We start from the raw sequence: 20,493 nt of genomic DNA, 5'->3' as shown, positions 1-20,493 counted from the left end.
GGCCGCCGGTGGTTCAGCTTGGGAATATTTATTCCCCTCCTGTGCTGAGATGTTGGTTGGGCCTTGGTGCTTGTCTTTAAATAAACAGAGAGGGAACTCCATCCAGTTTTTGTTCTGTGTGCAAATTTGGACTGTTTCGCTTTCTGCACTTCGACGTTTGTTGCTCAGAAATTTGAAGTTAAAAAAATGAACTCTGGGAAAATAAATATTTTGAGTCGGTCACGTTGGTGACGTCAAGTACATTAGACTCCTTGATTAACGGTTAGACATAGATAGCGTTGGTTTGACGTCAAAGGACGTCACGCAAGAAGAAAACACTTGACGTGACCGCACTTCGTGCTGACGGCGTGTAGCTGTAATGTCTGCATTTCTTTTCTTTCTGAGTCTTTTCATGATTATAAAGGCTTCATTTTTCATGTGAGGTCGTCCGCCATATTGGATAGACATGGGAGAGGCCTTTGCCCTGCAGTGGTTGTAGTCAGGCTGATGATGATGATGATGAATCGATCGGTATAGGCAAACTTCAGTGTCTCTAATATATATCCATTCTCCCCTCGCGGCTTTCCCCTCGTTGCTGTATACCTATGTGAGCACCCACCGCTGCCGCAGCCGCTGCTCCTTTTTTTTTTCTGTAGACATCTTTGCGCAACGCACCCGCGACCTTCGTGTGCGCTACAAGCGCAGATGTGCGCCCGTCGGGAATGGCAGAAATCTTTCACAGCCGTGTGCATAGAGAAAAAAAAAAGCAACAGAAAACCCCTTTGCTGCATCGACGGTGCCTGCTTTGGCGCAGGCTCGGTGCTTAGCGTGGTGTCGTCATTCGGTCGACCCGTTGGAGCACGACTGCATCGTCTTTGCTGCCGGCGAACCAGCGGGTCTTTGCAGTCATCACGCGATTACGGGGGGCCTTGTCCGTGTACGCATGTCGGAGTTGTATGAAGAGGAAGGGGGGGGGGGGGGGGGCTGTGTGCACGAGGAAGTGACGTCACTGTTGCCGGTGTACAACAGCGCTGGAGTGGCGGTGTGATGACGAGGTAGCGCAAAATATTCTTGACGTTTGAAAAATGCGAACAATCTTCATAGGCACGTACGCGACAGGTTTTTTTTTTTGTAATACATTCCGAATGGAATTAAAAGTTGAAAAGGGGGCTCAAACTCTGGAAGCCAGTGTAGCAGTTTATACAGTTCCTAGACGCGCCCATTACATCGCCCAGCTAGCGGTAAACGTCCGCGCCTTGTCCGAATTATTATACTACCAGATCCATGTGTATACAGAGACCATGACTACACTATGTATACCGACCAGTTTTTAAAGGCAGCAATCGAAACTTCGTTCCTGCTCCATATCAACGCAGTATACACTAGTTATATATAACGCATTACTCAGCTATTTTTATTTTTATTTTTTTCACAGAGCGCAGTAAATGATTACTCATAAAGATCGGCGTACATACATCGAGCGTCAGGCTCTTCCTGCATCGCGTTGCCGGCGCCCGGGAAACGCCGCCATGAGCTCAGCGCACTTCCGTCGTCCGCCTCCACGTGCGGCGTCCAAAGCCTTCCTGCATAGCGTGCGGCCTCGGATGCGAACACGCGCGGCTTCTCGGAAGCAGCGCCCCCACCGCCTTCTCTTCGTGTTTCATTTCTTCGCCACGTGGGAGAGGAAAACGCCGCGAGGAGGAGACGCGTCGGTTTGTTTAGCTGTCATCGCGCAAGCTGCCTGTGAGATGAAACTGCGGTCGTCTGTGTTTGTACACTGGACTGCGTGCCCGCTGTCATCGCGCTGGTGTTCCTGGCCCAGCATGACAGTTGCCGGGAAGTGGAAAGAGGGGTGGATAGACGTTTCTGGGTTGAGAGGCAACGCGCTGAGTTAACCAAGCGCGTGCAAGCGTCGGGAGCCAGCGGTGCGATCTCGCGTCATTGTTTCTGAATTACAGTGAAATTGTGGGACATTCTTTTTCCTTCCTGCTTCTGGAGGCTTCGGTCAGTACTGCTATAGTGCCGCACAAGTGATATGAACTGTATTACACTTACCAAGCGAAAACAGGTCCGGGAAAGCAGCGCGAGAAACACGGACAAAGAACGACGGTGGACTGAACGGGCGCTGTCTTTATCAGTGTCCTATAATTAACACGGGCTATAACGAAGCTACGGCTATAACGAGGTAATCGCCGGGCCCCTTCAGCTTCGTTATAACTAGGATCAACTATACTACGCGCTCATGGGTCAATAGAAGGTTGGCAGGTATCGTGATAGTCGACGTAGAAAGAAGCGCGGTGTTAGTTTGCTCCCATGCGCTCAAGCTAATGAAGGAAACTTCGGCGCGGTTCGGGTGTCCACCGGGCACGAGACACCTACGCCCCTTTCATTTCTTCCTCTTTCTCCACGAATGAAACATTGTTCAAACGCGTTCAGCCTAACGCCGTTGCGTATTCGACATCGCTTCGCGAGGTGGAACAAAAAAATGCTGAAAACGGACGTGTGATGCGGTAAATCCAAAAGTAGAGAAGACTCCCCACTCAGCCCGATTACTTGCCTCATTCGGCCGATTGATGAGCAGGAGCCGCCACCTGGGATCGTTGTTCTTTTTCCGTGCCTCTTTTACAGCGTGTTACAGAATGGTAAGAAGGTCCGCGGATATGCAAAGAGCGTACCCCACTGTCCGCCGCGCAGTGCATTCACATCGGAGCGGAGCTTCCACTGCTCGCGCCAGGAGCGCGACCACTCTCCGATGATTAAATTCGCAGCCGCTCCGCGTCGCCCGCCCGCGGATCGGCGGCGCTCATTTGGCCCGGCCTGCCATTAGTACCCGGAGACCTATACTCGGCTCCGCCCGGGTAGTTGGGTGCAGCGGTAGCCTGCGCGAATCGGCACTAGACTGCGATCTCGCGATTAAAAGTAGCCTTTGCTATTTAAATGTCCTGTTTTCAGTTGCCAGGACCTCAGCCTCACAGAAACAGTAACCGTTGTTCACTCGCCTCAAAAGGCTACGTGTGAAGTATAGCCGTCTGAAGCGGCTGATTCGAATGCGTCCTGTCAGTTCTTGATTCGTACCGTTGTGGCGCCTTTCCCCAGCACTGCGCGGTACTAAACCGAGACAGCAGCAGCAGAGTACAGAAGTAGCTGCGTCGCTACAGTGCCTGCCTGCGGGGCGTGCGTGCGTCGATTTTTTTTTTTTCCTTTTGCCGCGAAATCGCGCGCGCTCTCGCGTTTGTGACTCGGTTCATGGCTCATTTGTTCCGGTGACCGTATAAATGCTCGCGCGCGCGGAGAGTGCCTTTATTTTTTTTCCCCTCTCATCTGCGCTGTCGCTCTAACCCAACCATCGATATTCATTGCCTTTCGACGGCCCGTACACACCACTGCTGGGCATCAGTGTGCCGCCCCTGAGGTCTTGCGCTGTTCATATTTTCTCTCGTTCCCTTTCCGAACTGGGTGCAAGGGGGCACAGCCGCCAGCTGTGCGGGCAGCCGTGTGCAAACCGACACCATTGTCCCTCTGCAGCGGCGTGTGTACTCGTATTATGTGGTCTCTGTGGGAGCAGTAATATACAGTATACTCTATACACGAATTCGCCTATATGGGAGTATAAAGGATGTGCGCTAGGGGATAGCTTACGCCCTTTTAACTCCGTTCTGTTCAGAGCGTAGTTATTAGTCGTCGTAGCCCTATAGTAATGGTAATAGTTTGGGTCTTCTCACCACTAATCGTCATGCCGTTGATTTATAGTCTCTGTGCATTGAGAGGGCCAGTAGTCTCATAATCGCCGATTCACTCGAGAATAGAAATGTTGAATAGAAATTGAAAATATCACTGTTTGAAATGCGGTCGAAAACGGCTCGCAGTATTCGCTGAGCCTGCGTTTGCTCCCCGCTCCGTTGGCAGCCCTCTGCGGCAGCGCTGGTTGGTGTTTATGTGGAAAGCGCGGCCCAATGTGACACCGCTCGTTCAACATCCGCCAGGGTTTCTGTATTGAACCCCAGTTTGTTTATTGGAGTACGTGTCGGGAGTTGGGGATAACACCGCGGTTTTGCGGTATAGCTTTCGCATGTCCTTCGCTCTCGTGCACTGCTGCGCCGCTCTTTTCCGTTGCTTTACTGTTTCGGCGATGCACGCGAAACAAACCGAAAGCGATCTGCCGCGTTGCGGATGGGGTCTCGGTGTAGGCAGTGGACCGTCGACGGTCGGAGCTCCAAGGGCGGGCCAGAAATTGTCTTCGAATAATGGGGAGTTTGAATTAGCCGGAGCCTATTTTTAAAACACTTGATGCATGACGGGACCAAGGCGTCATTTCGAACTTGACTCGCTTTATTCTAAAATCCGGTTTATTCCAATTAACGAGCCGTCTGTATTACGTGGTCTGTTAAGTATCGCTAACGAGCACTAAAGCCTAAAGGAACAGGTTTAAAAGAAGTAGCATACGGAAAAACTATGAAGGCTCACGAAACGTAGAAAATATGCTGAATTGTCGGCAATTGTCTCGGATAAATTTACGGCGCCTGAAGTACGCCAGTTTCTGCCAATAATTTGGTGTTTTTTTCTTCTCCTTTCTGAAGAAAACTTGAAGCATTCTCTTTGGCTTTCTTTTTTTTTTTTGAGTAGCGCTGCCGTGCCGATGGGCTATTTGCCTGCTAATGCGTCTCTGCAAGTTGCAAGCTCAGGGGCCTTTTCGGTATATAGCCCTGTCTCCAGTATCGCGCGAAAGCGCTGTCGTTTGCATTTGAATTCCCGTAGCTGGCAGTTTCTTGGGCTGTATTTAGCGGGGCCTTCCTTTGTATTTGCTCCTAATCGGGTGTCGCGTCGCGAAAGCGCTCGCTCCCATTACGATCCATTAGTATCGATATGCGTCGTTTTGTGTCGAAACGTGCGTGTCAAGTGTTGCGAGCGTGGAAAAATGGAGCAGTCGTTGCGTGTAATTGTATCCAAGCCAAACGGGGACACCGCGCTCTTTTATCACCGAATGTTTTAAGAATATACTTGTAACTCACGTGGGTAGAATAAAAGAATGTTGGGCATAAAGAAAGATAGAAAGAAAGAAAAAGAAATAAAGGTGGTTCAATGAAGCTTCTGGTACCGGGTCTTTCCTTCAGCATCGATTGTACCGCAGCGGTGGCCTATAGTGGTGTGAGCACCCGCCTCGCATGCGGGAGGTGCGGGGTTCGATCCCCTGTGAAGCCGGCTACCCACAGATGATACAATGGGTACAAGCTTTCCCCTGGTCTGGTGCTCGGCTTATTCAGGGTGAAATGCTTGGGAAATAGGTCTTTGACCCGTCAACTTGAGTAGTCGAAAAACTCCTTGTCCCATGGCGCTCTTTGGCCACAGATGCCTTTGCGCCATAAAAACCTATCATCATCCTTCAGCATTGACTCCGGGTGCCTTGCAGAGCGACGCCGATCATGAACCAAGGTCTATTTCATATACCGTTATACGGTTTCCTGAAAGTTCCCTTCACAATGGCAGACATTATAGCTAGAGGGAGTGGTTTCAGTGCGAGCCTGAAACCTGTCGATGTAAGTACCTGCGCAGTCCGGAGCCGTGCACATATACCTCAACGTCGTGCTTGACCCCGAGCGCTTGACCTCCCCACACTGTCCGTTCCCATTCTGAAAGTAGCTTGCGTGCGCCTTCATTCTGGGCGCGGGCTGCGTGAATGTCGTTATCGAGGCGTGAATTACTCCGATCTCAAAGCAGCCGCCGCCAGAGGACGCCGTCTCGCGTCCAGATGGTCTTGCGACGGAGGACGCGGCGGTCGCTTATCAGGCGTGCGCTATATAGCTGATAAGAAGGCGCGACTACAGACACTGACGCTCGCTCCTGCTGCTGCTCTACGACCCTGCTTTGCATGGCCCGAGGAATGCTGCCACCGCCGCCGCTTTCCCGTGGCTCGCGCGCGCATGCCATCGCGATCCAGAGAGCGAAGCGCGCGCACTTTGATTTGGTCAGTGCCGGCTTCTTTGAAGGATGGCGCACTGCGTGTCTTTGTTTCTGAAGCTTTAGCACTTTTCTTGGGAAGGTTGGAGGGCTGTGAGCTTCGATGTCCGGCATCTTTACCCCCAATTTGAGAGATTTCGCCATGTTTGTCCGAAGATGGCCCACTTGCCAGCGGGCTTTATGCCCAACTGGGTAAAACACTTTATGGCAAAACGCTATGGCCGCAAGTGGGCTTTGAACCCGGGGACCTCTTAAACCGAGCTTCGGACCGTTACCGAACTGAAAACCGAAGTGCGAGCGCACCTAATTCGAATTTGGTCGAAAAGACCCCACGTGACTGCTAATCTTGGGGTTATATATGGCGTGCTGGCTGCTGCTATTGTCCAAGGAGACCGATCTCTGGTGGCATTTTATCTTCAAGGGACGCAAAGTTGTCTAACCCGGGCGATGGAAAAACAAGCCATGAGGGGTGACTATCAAATGAGGAAAACTCACGGGAATTGGTGAAAAATTGGTTCTTTGCGAGGATGGGTCAACCCATTTTTTTTTTCGCACCGCCTGCTCCAAAAATTTCACGGGCAGGGGTCACGTGACGCGGGCTGTACTGTACGTTCCGTGTTGCGGGCGATTAGATTCGCGCGCTGCGCTGTTGCGCACCGCCAGCAGCACCTTTCGAGTGCATTCGAGTGTTGTGAGCGGCGTCATCCACTTGCGGGCGGTGACGTCTGCCATCATCCACTCGATGTGCTTCGACGAAAGGATGAGAGGGGGCGGGGAAGGTAATCGGAGTCGAGGGGCTGAGGTTTGTGGGGAGGCTTACTGATAAGAGACGAGACGTATAGCCGAGCCCCGCCGGCCGTCTGTCGATAAGGGCGCGCAATCTTGGCTCTTGCTGCCGTACGTCGTCGCCGCTGTCTGAAGGGGAGAGCAGCTTCGCGAGCCGCTTCAAAGACCGGGTCGCCGTCTGCGCCGGTGCTCAGTAGGGAAGCGGTCGCGACCAGCGGCCGCCATATTCGCCGTCCTCCGTCCGAGGCAGTCGCTTGGGGGAGCCAAACTCGCCAGTCCTGCTTGGGCTTGGCTGTGTTTTGCGTGCGGGGCACGGCTTTCTATCGCCGTGGAGTTAGATCTTCGCCGCTGCAGGACTAATATCAGGTACCCCGCCGGTTGCCAAGAAGACACCTGGGAAGATGTCCGACGACAAGGTATTTTGTGCACGCTGTGTGTCGTGAGCTTCTGGGATTTGTTTTTTTTTTTTTTGCCGCGCCGTTATGTGCTCTTCGTCTCGGTACCCTCAACCCGACTGCGACTGTGAACCCGAAAGCTCGTCGCAGTAAAAAAACAAAAAAAAAACAGGTGCTACGCGGTCGTTCTTCGCTGGCGGGTACGGAAAAGCGCGGCGCTTTCGCCTGTCGAGCTCCGTAACCGTAACTTTTTATTACGGAGGAAGGGGTTCCTTGATACGTTCCCCAGGAGGTCTCTGAAGGTGTTGTCCTCCGAGCAATGCGCTTATCTCTCGCTCTCTACGCCTACGCATATTTCTGAGCGCAGTTGAGCGCCCAACACGTTCAGCGACTGCCGCAATGCTTTCGCCGAGCTTCGAGGTCCAGTCCGTCCTGCAATGTTTGCCTTCGTGCTGGCATCGTGCCGACGAGCTCCTTCACAAGGACGTTATCTTCCCGACCGTCTCTGACAGGGGCAGGAAGTTGGGTGGATAACGTGGTTTTAAATTCCGTTTCCTTTTAAGAGCCTTGCAGCCGCCGCAAGGGTCGTAGTCGATCGTTTTCTTGCGCCTTGTTTATGTTTACCAGTTTGTAGAGGTCCCGAGTCCATTCCTGTAGCCACGCTAACTGCTTAGATGGTTCGTTCGCTAGTGTGGCGCGTATTAGTGCGCGCAGGCGCGTGTGTGTGGTCGCCGTATACGGGGAGATTACGCTCAACTGCGTCGGGTGTGCCCGTAACTTCTGTGTCCTCTAAGTGTTGTACAGGGTGCGATAGATGCGTTGGGTACAGCACGCTTTTCCTCGTCCGTACAACGCTGTTAGCGGCGTCTACCTTACTCGATGGAGCGCAGGTCTCTTACTGCAGTATTTACTAGCATGCCGCGCCCTGGTTTTCCGGAAACAAGCCTTTAATTGCGAGGGTAACCGCAGGGGTCACGTGCCCTCGCGGCTTCAGTCTCTTTACTCGTCGCATTGTTGTATGACAGAGAACTGGAGTAGTTTGGATGACTGCGTGTCGACCCGGTAGCGATGCGAACAGCGCATACACGCAAACTTCAAAAGACGCACACTTGAACGAGTGGCCACATTTTCACCCCTTTTCCACAGTGGCGCTGCCTTCGTGCGGCGTGTTTTAAACGGCCTAGTGGGGCACCACACCAGCCCCTTTTTCCTTCCTGTTCCCAGGCTGGTCGTGGATTTCACTCCAGGAGCAGCCGCACTGAGGCATGAAAAAAATTCACATGTGCTCGGGAACTAGTTTGCAGTGCCGTGCTGTAATGCATTGCTGTTTCTGGCGGTGTGGTGATGGTGCTGCCTGCGTGACCCACTTTCGCTCGGTAGTCGTTTGTTTCGACGCTGTCGCGAAGGGAAGAAAGAGAATTGCGAGGGGGAAAAGGTGGCGCACGTCACCAGCAGCGCGAGATGAAAATATTACCTTTCGCGGCGCTCGCAAAAGCGGGCAGGCGCGCTTAATTCTGTTAATCTGTCGCAAGGAAGGAGCCGCTCTTTCTACCGCACGAGTGCGACCATGCGCTCAGCGGTGCACGGGCCAGAAAAGAAGCGTTCTTGCGTTGGACTGGCGGCAGTGGCGCTGGCGCTCGACGTCCGAACCCGCGGCGGTGCGGCAAAGAACCCCGGGTCCTCCTTGCCACTTCTCCACCACCCCCGCCCTCCTCCCCTGAACGTTTTTTTCTTTTTTTGTGCTTGCACTGACGAGGCCGCCGCCGCCACGGCTGCTTATTGATCGCACGACGGCCGCTCTCATTCTCCTCCTCCTCCTCCTCCTCCTCCTCATCCCTCTGGCGTACTCGTTTCTTATTCATTTATTTCGTCTCCGTCCTGGGCTCTTTCGCGCCAGCCAGCCGAACTCAGACGCCGGAGACCGCGGGCGAGGACGCGGGCGCCAAATGGCAAGGGTGAAGGAAGCCAAGGGGGCGGGGAGTGGCGGCGGGCCACAGCCACGACTACCCTCGCGAGAGCGGTGGGGGGGAGGCTACCTATACCGCGTCCGGCCGCCCTGTACTGTCTAGAGTAGGGGGCACGACCCGACCCGACTGTCTGTGTTGTGCAGGGCCCACGTCCGGGTTTCCTCTGAACCGGCGTGCGCATGCGCGTGTCGCCAAAGCGCTGCAGCCGCGACCTCCGCAAAGTGTACTCGCGGCGGCTTTGCGCGAGCGCTGTGCGGAAAACTCGCGTGTCTCAAAACTCGTCCAGCCACTCCGAAGGCCCAGTCTGCTCAACATATGTGGCTCGAGATTGCTTTCGGCGCAAGCTTTCGTCACATCCTGTAAATGCCTTGCACACTAAGACGTCTGTTGAGGAGCGACCGCGGGTTTAAGAGTGGTCAGGTTGCACGCGCTTGTGTTTCGTCGGCAAGTCGCACGTGAACCATGCGACCATGATCCACGTGCGAGGTTTAAATACCATGGTAGTCTTCTCTGACTGTCTCGCACTGTACTCTGCCGTCTGCTACTGTCTGCTCTGAGTTGGGCCGTATTAAACGAGCTCGTTTTGCAATGCACCCGAAGCTGATGAGCGGTCGTTTGGTGGTTGGTTTTGGGTAAAGGAGCAATAACTGTCATAATTCTCGGTACACGCGTCAACCGCGCCGTGAGGGAAGGGATATGGTGGTGAAAGAAGAAAGGAACCGTAGTTTAACGGGCACTGACATCGCGCAGCCCACCAGCGTCTTTATCGCTCCGCCTCCATCGAAACGCGGCGGCGCGCTGGGTAGGTGATGAGGCGCCTTTTCGTGGCTTTCATTGGCGAAGAAAAGCTGCAAATAACCCGGGTGAAAATGTGCAAATGGGGTTTTAATGGTGCCAGTTAAAATGGTTTATCGGCTCATTCCCCATAGCTGCTGGGATCAATAGCTCCTGAGTCCAGTAGGTGCTGGAAAGAGTGGCTGTCCTGGTAGCACCGAAACAATATTTCTTTTTATCCACTGTTCTTGTAATGCACATCGTTTTTTAACATATCTGAAAAGTTACAAGAATGTGGTAAAGCATATTTCTTGAACGTAAAGCACATAGTTAAGCACCTTGCAGGACGTACATACAGATCTGCCTACAGTGAGAACATAACGGAAGCCAACAGTCACTGAAACCAAGGAGCATAGGGTTTCATTTCTTTTTTAATTTGTGATTTTCATCAATGAGAGATTAATAAAAGCAGAAGTACGTCCTGTCTGCTGTATAGTGAGAACACAGCTTTAAACACCGCAGCAAGCGCCAACAACAGCAAGAACAAAGCGCTACAATGCACAACTTATGTGCAACTTGTACACTCATGTGCAAACTAATACCATATGCTCATGGTTATATATTTCCTCATTAAGGGCATTCCACGGTTGTTTATGGGGAATAGTTAATGAAGAGTTACCTCATTATATTTTGTCGTAATATATGCAACTTATATAGCAGGCAAAATTCAAGATTTCGCTGAAAAGCTTTGTTCGTTTAAGTACACTGCAGATCCCAGTTCAGAACCAGGAGATCCCAATTTGGACGACCAGACCCCAGCACAAAACCATTTGATGTCGTACTGGGACCATTTCAAACAGCAGCAAACTGTTTCATCTTGTATCAATATGAAACGATTAGAAACGCATTTTCACCTGGGAAATAGCGCGGGCTGAACGCTGGCTTGCCGGTTTGTCCGTTGCCGTGCCACTATCAGCAGCAATAATTGTGCACTAAACATTATGTGGGATCATTGATGTCTTAGCTGAATTTTCCAGTTTTCAAACAGTGTTCTTCGTGCTTTACTTGAGGATAGCGCCTAGAACCAGATGACCTCATAGTAAGTGGTCGCAATTAAAGCAGTGGTTTGTTTGATGTACTGCTGAATCATTCGTTTCGAAGGAAGAAAAAGGTCACGTGACGTCAGTGCCCTCGTGTTCGCTTATCGCTTGGAATTGCCGCTACAGTACTTCCGCTGCTATATGGTATGCACACATTGCTTTCTTTTCCTTTGTTTTTTTTTTTTCGTGTTTATTCTGTCGCTGTTCCGGTGCTGTTCAACGCTTGCAATCCGTCTTTTTTCTTTTTTCACGCCCTCTTCATGCTCCGCATTATCGGAAAGCTCTGCTCGTTATCTACTCGTCACCGTTCAGCCTCCGGGACGTCTGAGAGATTGTCAAAAAAAAAGGGGTCACGACTAAACGTTTTTGGTTCGGTCGACTGTTGGCGCTGCATGCCTGAGGCTGTCCGCGCGAAGAAAGGGTCCACGCCAGGGCTGTTTAGCCGAGGCCACGTAGATAGGCCTATCTCGCTCGAGTATCGTGCACAATGACAGACGGATTCGTGGCGTTGCTGCGCGTGCGTCCGTTGCATAATTGTGCATTCGTTACTTAGCACCGGTTGGCGTAGCCGGCGTCCTGAAAGCACGCGAGGTTCGTTGGGGGCCTCTTGGATGATTTTTCTCGCGCTGTAAAAGCCTCACGGGTTGTGCGCTAGTGAACACAACCGTGTACACGCGCTGTGCGTACAGCAGTGAGCAACTAACGTTGAAGGGAACACCTATATATGTATATGTAGATGGCACTCTTGTTACTAAATTTACATTTGGGGCAAACTCCAGAAAAACTATGTAACTATGTATGTATGTAAAATAATGTAAAAAGTATCTGCTTAATGCAAGAGTAATTACTAAGTCACTGAAAATGCTTCGCAAGGTGTTGCTTTCGCAGCGTGCACGTCGAGAAGACTGCGTAGATTTTCATTTACATGAATGTGACTTGTTTACACGAATGTGACCCATGAATTATGTGATACGTGAATATGGCACATGCGCATTGGATGCATGCACAAGCATCAGCACGATGCGGTGTCCCAACCAATCACTGAGGCTATGGTGTACTGCTGCCGAGCTCAGTCGCAGGCTCGATAAATCCAACAGCATTTCGCTGTGGGGAAAGTTCAGTGACTCCCGTGTGCGGAGAATTCTGCGCCGCTTTGGAGAAATGGAAGCAATTGATGTTAGTTCGGAGCCACGTGTTCATGAGTCTTCCCGCGTGGTGTGACTGTAAGACGTCCGACTGCGCGCACTGATGTTTGTTTAACAACGAAGTCTGTCTTGTTTTTTCCTCAGTCCACTCGGCTTCTCTGTTGCAACTGTAACGGATTTCATTGACTCCTGTAATATCCGCTTCAAGGCAGCTTATTGTCTTGCGTGCGTGGCTCACTTTAATTCTCCTTAATTTCGGTCGCAGTACCGTTAGTGGTGCTGTTTAGAGCCGTGTCTCAACATTGGCATTTCTTCTCTTTCATCTGTGCAGTATGGACGAAGCGACAGCTACCGGGTTGCAGTTAACCCGAGGGTTCCAGATGACGGCCGAACACCAGACGGGCGGCCTAAGGGTCGGCGGAGTAAGGCAGCCAAGAAAGCAGCGGACTTGGATGACCTCAAGCAGGAAGTGCAAATGGTGAGTGGCTTTCGTGTTCTCATGCCTCCCCGTCGCCCGCCCGTTGCTGCTGTGGCATCTGTCATCAATATGAAGCGCTCTCTCGTCGGACCCTGGCAGATTCCATTAAGGCCAGTTGTTCGGCCGGAACGACGAGGGCGCCATCTGGACATCGCTTAAGTGACCGCACTTAGCTCGCCGGAAACACGGCTGAATCTGCCGTCGTTGCTCTGAGTGGTCGCAATTGTTGTGCACTTGTCGCGATGGAAAGAAAGGCTTGTTAGTCAGGACTGCGAGGTTTTGAATGTTCTTGAGGGACAGTACCATTGCTTGTTAACACTAGAACCACAGGTAGAGAAGAAACACGAGAAAAGATGCCACCTCAGACATTGTCCAAAAAATTTATTTGAAATCTTGAATGTCAAACAAATTAGCTCAACTCCATACATTTTAGCACTGGGGTTACATAGGGCTGTTTAGTGATGTTTGTCCCACTTTGCACCTATGTCTTACCCTCTCATCCTGAGCACTGTTCCTAATTCGTAGTGTTGTGCAGCCACTTCTCAGAGCAGTTTACAGAAGCTCGTAGCAGCTAGCTTACAGAATTTTATGGAAGACAAATCAACACCCAAAAGTCATGCCAACTTTGATTACTTGACACTATTAGTTTTTTTCCTAGGGACGTCACTTTGTGATGCCATTGAGGTGGCTGCATGCAGTTCAGGATCTTGCCTCATTGGATCTCGCTAACGTTTGTACTACAAAACTACGAGTCGACCATGCTGTCAAGTATGAATTGCAATACCAGACTTTGCCACTTGTACAGCATATTTAGCAGACATTGTGCATGCACAAATTTTTCTGTAATTGTATGTTTTCTAGCTCCAAGTGTACCAGAATGTAGAGTACAATGGCACTCCTGTGCATCATATGTCATGCAGTGAAGCCTGATTGTTGCTGTCTGATAAACTGCTGCATGCTTTACTTGTCTGTGAGTTCCTGTATTGTTGAGTACTTGAACATCTAGCTATTTTACAGGATCACAGTGGTCAAAACTTTTTCTAATCAATTTTTCTGTAATTCTGCTTGCTAGCTATAAGTGTACCAGAATGTAGAGTACAATGGCACTCCTGTGCATCATATGTCATGCAGTGAAGCCTGAACGTTGCTGTCTGCTAAATTGCTGCGTGCTTTGCTTGTCTGTGAGTTCCTGTATTGTTGAGTACTTGAACATGTAGCTGTTTTACAGGATCTCAGTGGTCAAAACTTTTACTCGTGCACCTTGACTCAAGGACATTTGCTGTGTTTCTGTTTTTCAGGATGAACACAAAATTCCCATCGAAGAACTGTATGCACGACTTGGCACAAACCCTTCCACAGTAAGTTTATTTTTATTCTAGAAAAGGAATTCAGCATGCATAGGTCTGGACGTGATGAAGCTTAAATGACTGGGGGGGAGGGGGGGGGGGTTAAAATGAAGTATTATACAGTGATCCTTTCATATTTCTTGTAAGGTACTCATTGTTTTGATATTTATATAGCCATTTGAATGATAGTTGCAGTCTGTATGTACTGAAAAGACTGCAGTACCTATGGCTATGCTTTCATCAGTATGGGGAGTCAGAAAAAAAATATCCACACAAGGATGCCTGTTGCTCGCCAAATCTGGCATGAGAGAGCCTGCCGAGTGCATCATCGAGAACCTGTTAACCTTGACAAGGCTTGTCATTATTATATTTGATCTTCTGACCGTGCGTGCATTGATGGAGTTTTTTTGTTTTCCTCGCAGGGCCTCACATCACAACAAGCTAGGGAAATTCTTGAAAGGGACGGCCCAAACTCTTTAACGCCCCCTAAAAAGACACCCGAATGGGTCAAGTTCTGTAAGAACCTCTTCGGAGGATTCTCCTTACTACTGTGGATCGGCGCGGTACTCTGCTTCATCGCATATTCCATCCAGGCAGGCACATTCGAGGAGCCACCCGATGATAATGTGAGTATAACAGCTCGGGGCATATCTGGCCGTTATTTTGACTTTCCATTCATACACATGTGCAGTTTTTCAAAAACATCTAAAAATCAACAAAACAGGAATTTGCATCCTTCGAATGCTCTAGAAAGTGCTGCACATATATGTCAACTCACCGTGAAGGCTATGTAGCATGCGCTATTGGTGATCCCCTGTAAAGTAGGCTTCACACATTAAAGTTGAGAACTGAGGTGAAACCAGCTTGCTGTGTTTTCCAAGGTTATTTTTGTCAGCCTTGCAAGATAATGAAGCTAGCTGTCTTCGCCAACATTTATGGCTGCTAGGTTAACAGGCTTTAAACTTTAGGTTTTACATGCCTAGCACTACAGTCATCTTGACAAAATGGCGCTAACAATGAGTGACATTACTTTGTTCCTTCAGTATAATAGACATGCTTTTAGAAATTTTTCTACATTAATTCGCTTTTATTCTCTTTTCAGTTGTACCTGGGCGCAGTGTTGGCCATTGTAGTTATTGTAACAGGTTGTTTCTCCTACTATCAAGAAGCCAGGAGTTCAAAAATTATGGAGTCTTTCAAAAACATGGTTCCACAGGTGAGCTCAGAATTCCATTCCTTTTCTTTTGCTTCTTAAATAGGATGAGTCAGCACATCTGTGCTTGCTTCACATGAAATGCGCATTTTTCTACAGCAGAAATACATTTTTTAATGTTAGTGCTGGTTATGTGTGGCAAAATCATATATGCTGCAGGCATGGTTAAACTCTGTCACTTTATAGTTGGTTTTGGCCCAGTTTTCATTCATGGAGATGTTTTCATGCCATATTAATGTGTTAAATGCATTTTAATTACTTTCCATTTCACACGTTTGGCACTGTAGTAATTCTGGCAAACATTGTTCTGATATATTTTTATTGTGTACTAGCTGTAACTTGCATTTTACAGTGTTTCAGTGAAATCCACCTCATAGCAGGGCACTATGATTCAAGGTTAAAGCAGATATAGTACTGTTCAGGTTAAAAGGTATCATATAATTGTGTCCAAGAATATTTTTATACCTCAATAGCCACAGCTAGTGTCATTGTATAGTAATGGAATGTCGAACATTCTAAATGCGTGATGGGCCAGCAAGGTCTGGTATATTTTTTTGAGACTCGCTTGCATAATAATGACACAGAATGTAGCGTAAGCAAGCTGAAAAAGCATGAAACACCAGATAAGGACAGAGCAAAAACTGAATAATACTTTAAAAGTTGCAGATTGGCACAACAGAATCATTAATTTCAGTTATCGCCCATTAGTACGTTACAGTTTTACTCCTTTTTCCATTTTCGACTTGTGTTCTTCTGGCAGGTTTACATTGGTTCGCATTTTGGCCTCTTTTTGCTGCATGCACTGTATTTTTGAACTGTTCAAGTGCAGGATTTAGCAAAATATTGGAGCAGTGTGCACAAATTAATTTTATATTTTGTGCTAACTTGCAATAGCGAGCGAGTAACTAACTTTTTCCTGCATGTATTCCCTCTCTCTTTAGTATGCCATTGTGATTCGTGATGGACAGAAGTTGCACCTTCCCGCTGAGGAGGTTGTGGCGGGTGACGTATGTGAGGTAAAAGGTGGCGACCGCATTCCTGCTGACATTCGGGTCATCCAAGCACAAGGTTTCAAGGTGGACAATTCGTCCCTTACTGGAGAGTCTGAGCCCCAGACGCGTTCGCCAGAGCTGACAAACGAGAACCCGCTGGAAACAAGGAACTTGGCATTCTTCTCCACCAACTGTGTCGAAGGTGGGTGCATGAATTAAACTGCTCTGGCATGTGGGAAATTTACTGGTTTGTGTGTAAAGTTTTGCAAGATAGCTTCCCACCTAGCTCTGCTGGCACAATAAAGGTAACTGCATGAGTGGACTCTCAAAGCTGCTGGCCATTGCATGCCGAGAACAAGTAATCAAAGATTGTACTGGTCCACACGGACACATATATGTTGCTTCTGCTTGAAAAAGAGGGCTGGCCAGATTTGTCCAGTTGATTAGATGTGTGGATATGTGGGGAAACGCTCGGCAAAATTTTGCTTGCCGGGAGGAGCTGGCTTGCAGCTGATGCAGGGCAGGGCTAACTTGAGATTTCTGGGAGGTGCTTTTGTCCTCCACTGAATGCATGGTTGTGATCATGGTAATTGTGATTGTGCCGTTGCAGGCAGTCATTTTTTGTGTTGCACATGCAGGCACGGGTATGGGTGTGGTGATAAACACTGGTGACCGAACAGTCATGGGCCGCATTGCGAACCTGGCATCTGGCCTCGAGATGGGCGAGACCCCCATCGCCCGGGAGATTGCTCACTTCATCCACCTCATCACAGGAGTGGCTGTGTTCCTGGGAGTGACATTCTTTGTGATTGCCTTCATCTTGGGCTACCACTGGCTGGATGCTGTCATCTTCCTCATCGGTATCATTGTGGCCAATGTGCCCGAAGGTCTCCTGGCCACTGTCACCGTGAGTGTAGCATGCTTTCTAGAGTTCTGGGCTTTTGCGTTTTTCTTCATCACTTTTAAGAGTAAACTGCATTTAGCTGCCATTGCCAGTATGCTCCCTGAAGCGTTGTATTGAAAGCTCCTTCATGAAACAGCAATCTGCCCACACTAAGTGTGGTTCATGACACACAGTTCATTTACTGCTTACCCATGAACTTCCCTAGTTCATGCCACTGCATTAATTGTTTCAATATAAGTTTGCCCAATTTCATCCATACCTGCAGCCTGTTGTGCATAAGCTAGCACTTTTATGCAGTAGCATGGGGAGTTTAAAGCATGTGCCCTGAGCAACTTACAAGGAGGGAAGGAGGGTAAGAGTGCATTTATGAAAGCGGTACTCAGATTTGTCACTAGTTGTTTTAGAAATAGACTATTAGCAGTGCTAGAAACTGATTAGGTTCGGTGTTCTTCTAAAGGCTGAAAATTTTGCAAAGTGCATATTTGCTGTACCAAAATCTGTTTAAATTAATCAGACTTGCTCCCAGTGGCAAAAAAGACTAGTCATATCTTTTGAGTCATCCATGATTTGGGGCCACTTTTTGCTTCAGTCCCCTTCAAACTCATTGGTTTCTTTCAGTGATTCTTCAATAATCATGTCTTTTGCTAAGGTAGTATTTCTGTTGAAAGAGACTTGAGCCTTCATCTTGAAGTCTTCCTGTTGGGGCCCTAGTGGGCTTGAGACCAAACATTTTTTCATGATTGTACTATTTCAGTTTCCAAGTAGTTTATGTAAATGTTCCATTATGCAGGTGTGTTTGACCCTTACTGCCAAGCGAATGGCTGCCAAGAATTGCCTTGTGAAGAATTTGGAGGCTGTCGAAACCTTAGGGTCAACTTCAACCATTTGTTCAGACAAAACCGGCACCCTGACTCAGAATCGAATGACTGTCGCCCACATGTGGTTCGACAACCAGATTATCGAGGCTGACACCACAGAAGACCAGTCTGGTGGGTTCTTGCTGCTTGTCTGTCTTTTGTGTGTGGTGCTGCTTTGTGCCTACATGGAGGGTCCCAATAGACTTGGACATCTTTAACCCTTTCAGACGCTTTTCACACAGTTGTGTACATAGCAGACTCGCAGCTTTTTTGAGTGTGTTGCACCTATGAGTGATTGCATTGTTTCGGTCTAATTTAGTTTCCTTTTTGTCACAAATCAGTTTGTTTTTGTGCCATGTAGCGAATGCAGTAAATATTCCATTGAACAGTGAACTGGGCAGCACGTCATCCGCTATTTTTATGCAGAAAGATTCAGCTGCCAGTAATAGCATTGTTTTCGCTCAGTGTCAAGTGTAATGAGCACCTTCAAAACAGTGATTCAACGATCCCTCGGGCGATTACTTGACTGATCCGGGCATTTTGATTTTACTGTTTCTAACCAGTCAAACTGTGTAGAATTTTGCACCAACACTGTTCCCACTTCGCGTTATTGATCAATTCGCTCTCGCCCTACCATAACCTTGCCGTCCCGGCTAGCTCATTTGGTAGAGAAACTGCTCCGGTGAAGCGGTGGTCCAGGGTTCGAATCCCGGACCAGGACGAATTTTTCTTTAACTACGAAGTTTCTGAAAAAGCTGTATAGCTTTCCTTTGTAGCCGTATGGTTGCACTTGGGTGGATGGCAATAAGTAATCGCTCCCTTATTACAAATTTACTCCACCTTGGGTGATTCCTCAGTAATGGCAGTAATGCTGACCTCTTTGTTTGTGCGGCTGATGAGATTGCGGGTTACACTGTAATTGGCCTCAAAAAACTTGCTCCATAAGAGTGGGCAGTGCTCGTCATCAAGTTATTTCTTGAATAACCCCACTTCACGCTTGTATTGTGTGTGTATGCCAGGCGTCCAGTACGACAAGACTTCGGCTGGATGGAAGGCTCTGGGCCGGAATTGCTGCTTGTGCAGCAGGGCTGAGTTCAAGGCTGGCCAGGAGAACGTTCCCATCCTCAAGCGAGAGTGCACAGGCGACGCCTCAGAGTCTGCTATCCTCAAGTGCATGGAGCTTGCCATTGGCAGTGTGGCTGCTTACAGGCAGCGCAACCCCAAGGTCTGCGAGATTCCTTTCAACTCCACGAATAAATACCACGTAAGTGTGCCTTTTTGACAGCTGTCTCTCTTTTGAGTTTGCTGTTTGCTCCTTTTCTATGCTCAGGGTGTCAGCTGCCCCTGCTTGCTTTTTGCATTTCATGCAGCATTATTAGTACTAACAGAATCCAATGCCATGCTTCAGCTAGGGGTGTCAGAGACAGTAATGCTATTGCAGTTGATGGTAGATATGTTTTCTGGTGTACCTGGACATAACTACCACTGACACCACTTTTTTCTGTCGCCAATCGCTTGCTCTCGGACCAGACTCGGACCAGAATTCTAGGATGTTATTAAGTTAAAGCACACTGGAGCTGAGCTAGTTGGCATTATAGTCAGTCATAATGAATTTCGTGTGAGTTACATAAAGAAATTCTGTCTCAACAGAAGTAAAAAAGGAGAAAAAGGATGTTTAAAGCTTCGGTTCAAAGCTCCTTTGTACGTTCAGCAACTCAAACAAGTCAGCTGAAATGCCAGTGCAAGAAAACTTAACGCATTGGCTACTGGAGATGAAACACCATTGAGATTGATTAGCAAACACCTAAAGAACAGGCTTTGCTCCTTCGATTTCAAATTAGCCTGCACTACTACTGAGCTCTCTGGCTGAGATCTTCTCTTTGTGGTGTTCGTGTTTCATTTGTCTTGTTCGCGTTTCATTTCTTATTGAGAGCACACTTAAAGTTAGTAGGAAAAACGAAGGAAGAGGAGCGAAATGGAGAGCAAAATTTTGCAATGCCTTGCGTCAGAGTTCGGATGGGGTTCTCTCTGTTAGTTGAGATTCTCACTAATTTTTGTATTTTCGAGTTTCTGAATAGTTTCTGAACGATAATTGCTGCCCAGTAGATCAGTGCTTTGCAGACAAAACCAACACTCAGGCTAAAAACGAGAGCAGTGTATCATGCTAGCCATATCACCTTTGCGTTCCAATATGTGTTCTTCGAGATATACGACTGCCCTTGTTTCATTGCTGTGCTTGGCAGTCTGTCTTGAAAAATTCTTTTTTGCCTGCCCTTGAACTAATGGCATCGGTCACTCTTACTTTTGCAGGTGACCGTGCACGAGACTGAGGACCCCGATGACCCCAGCTACATCCTGTGCATGAAGGGTGCCCCCGAGCGCATTCTGGACCGCTGCTCTACTATTTTCATCAACGGAAAGGAGAAGGTGCTCGACGATGAGATGAAGGAGGCCTTCAACAATGCTTACCTAGAACTTGGTGGCCTCGGAGAACGTGTCATTGGTGAGTTTCTTGTGTTGGGCCTGCTGTAACGGTGCAGCTGGTTTCATTGCACTGGCGGAGCCTGGTTAGGCTGGGCGTGCAGCTTCCTTGTTTGTTGTT

The 20,493-nt window shown here is 48.7% G+C and overlaps 1 protein-coding gene and 1 long non-coding RNA gene across 6 annotated transcripts in view; one reads left to right on the top strand and one right to left on the bottom strand.

Moving 5' to 3' along the window:
* LOC144136649 (uncharacterized) overlaps positions 1-2,019 on the bottom strand; it is a 68,722-nt gene extending 66,703 nt beyond the window's left edge. The window contains exon 1 of the long non-coding RNA XR_013315650.1: positions 1,455-2,019. This is a non-coding gene — a long non-coding RNA (uncharacterized LOC144136649). The remainder of the gene's footprint in view (positions 1-1,454) is intronic.
* Positions 1-20,493, top strand: part of Atpalpha (sodium/potassium-transporting ATPase subunit alpha) — a 100,001-nt gene that overhangs the window by 63,684 nt on the left and 15,824 nt on the right. For 3 of the 5 annotated variants that reach the window (XM_077669161.1, XM_077669163.1, XM_077669164.1), the window contains 9 exons: positions 12,433-12,579; positions 13,878-13,937; positions 14,348-14,551; positions 15,028-15,141; positions 16,080-16,332; positions 16,769-17,037; positions 17,825-18,023; positions 18,911-19,155; positions 20,202-20,394. In XM_077669161.1, the coding sequence (XP_077525287.1) occupies positions 12,433-12,579; positions 13,878-13,937; positions 14,348-14,551; positions 15,028-15,141; positions 16,080-16,332; positions 16,769-17,037; positions 17,825-18,023; positions 18,911-19,155; positions 20,202-20,394 (1,684 nt within the window). Of the gene's footprint in view, positions 1-6,793; positions 7,137-12,432; positions 12,580-13,877; positions 13,938-14,347; positions 14,552-15,027; positions 15,142-16,079; positions 16,333-16,768; positions 17,038-17,824; positions 18,024-18,910; positions 19,156-20,201; positions 20,395-20,493 lie in introns of those variants that run through there. The other 2 variants (XM_077669162.1, XM_077669165.1) reach the window with 2 other exon arrangements.

This window comes from Amblyomma americanum, chromosome 6 (assembly GCF_052857255.1).
Source record: "Amblyomma americanum isolate KBUSLIRL-KWMA chromosome 6, ASM5285725v1, whole genome shotgun sequence".
NCBI classification, from domain to species: Eukaryota; Metazoa; Arthropoda; class Arachnida; order Ixodida; family Ixodidae; genus Amblyomma; species Amblyomma americanum.
Note: the sequence above shows the minus strand (reverse complement) of the source record. Positions and strands in the feature narration are given on the sequence as shown.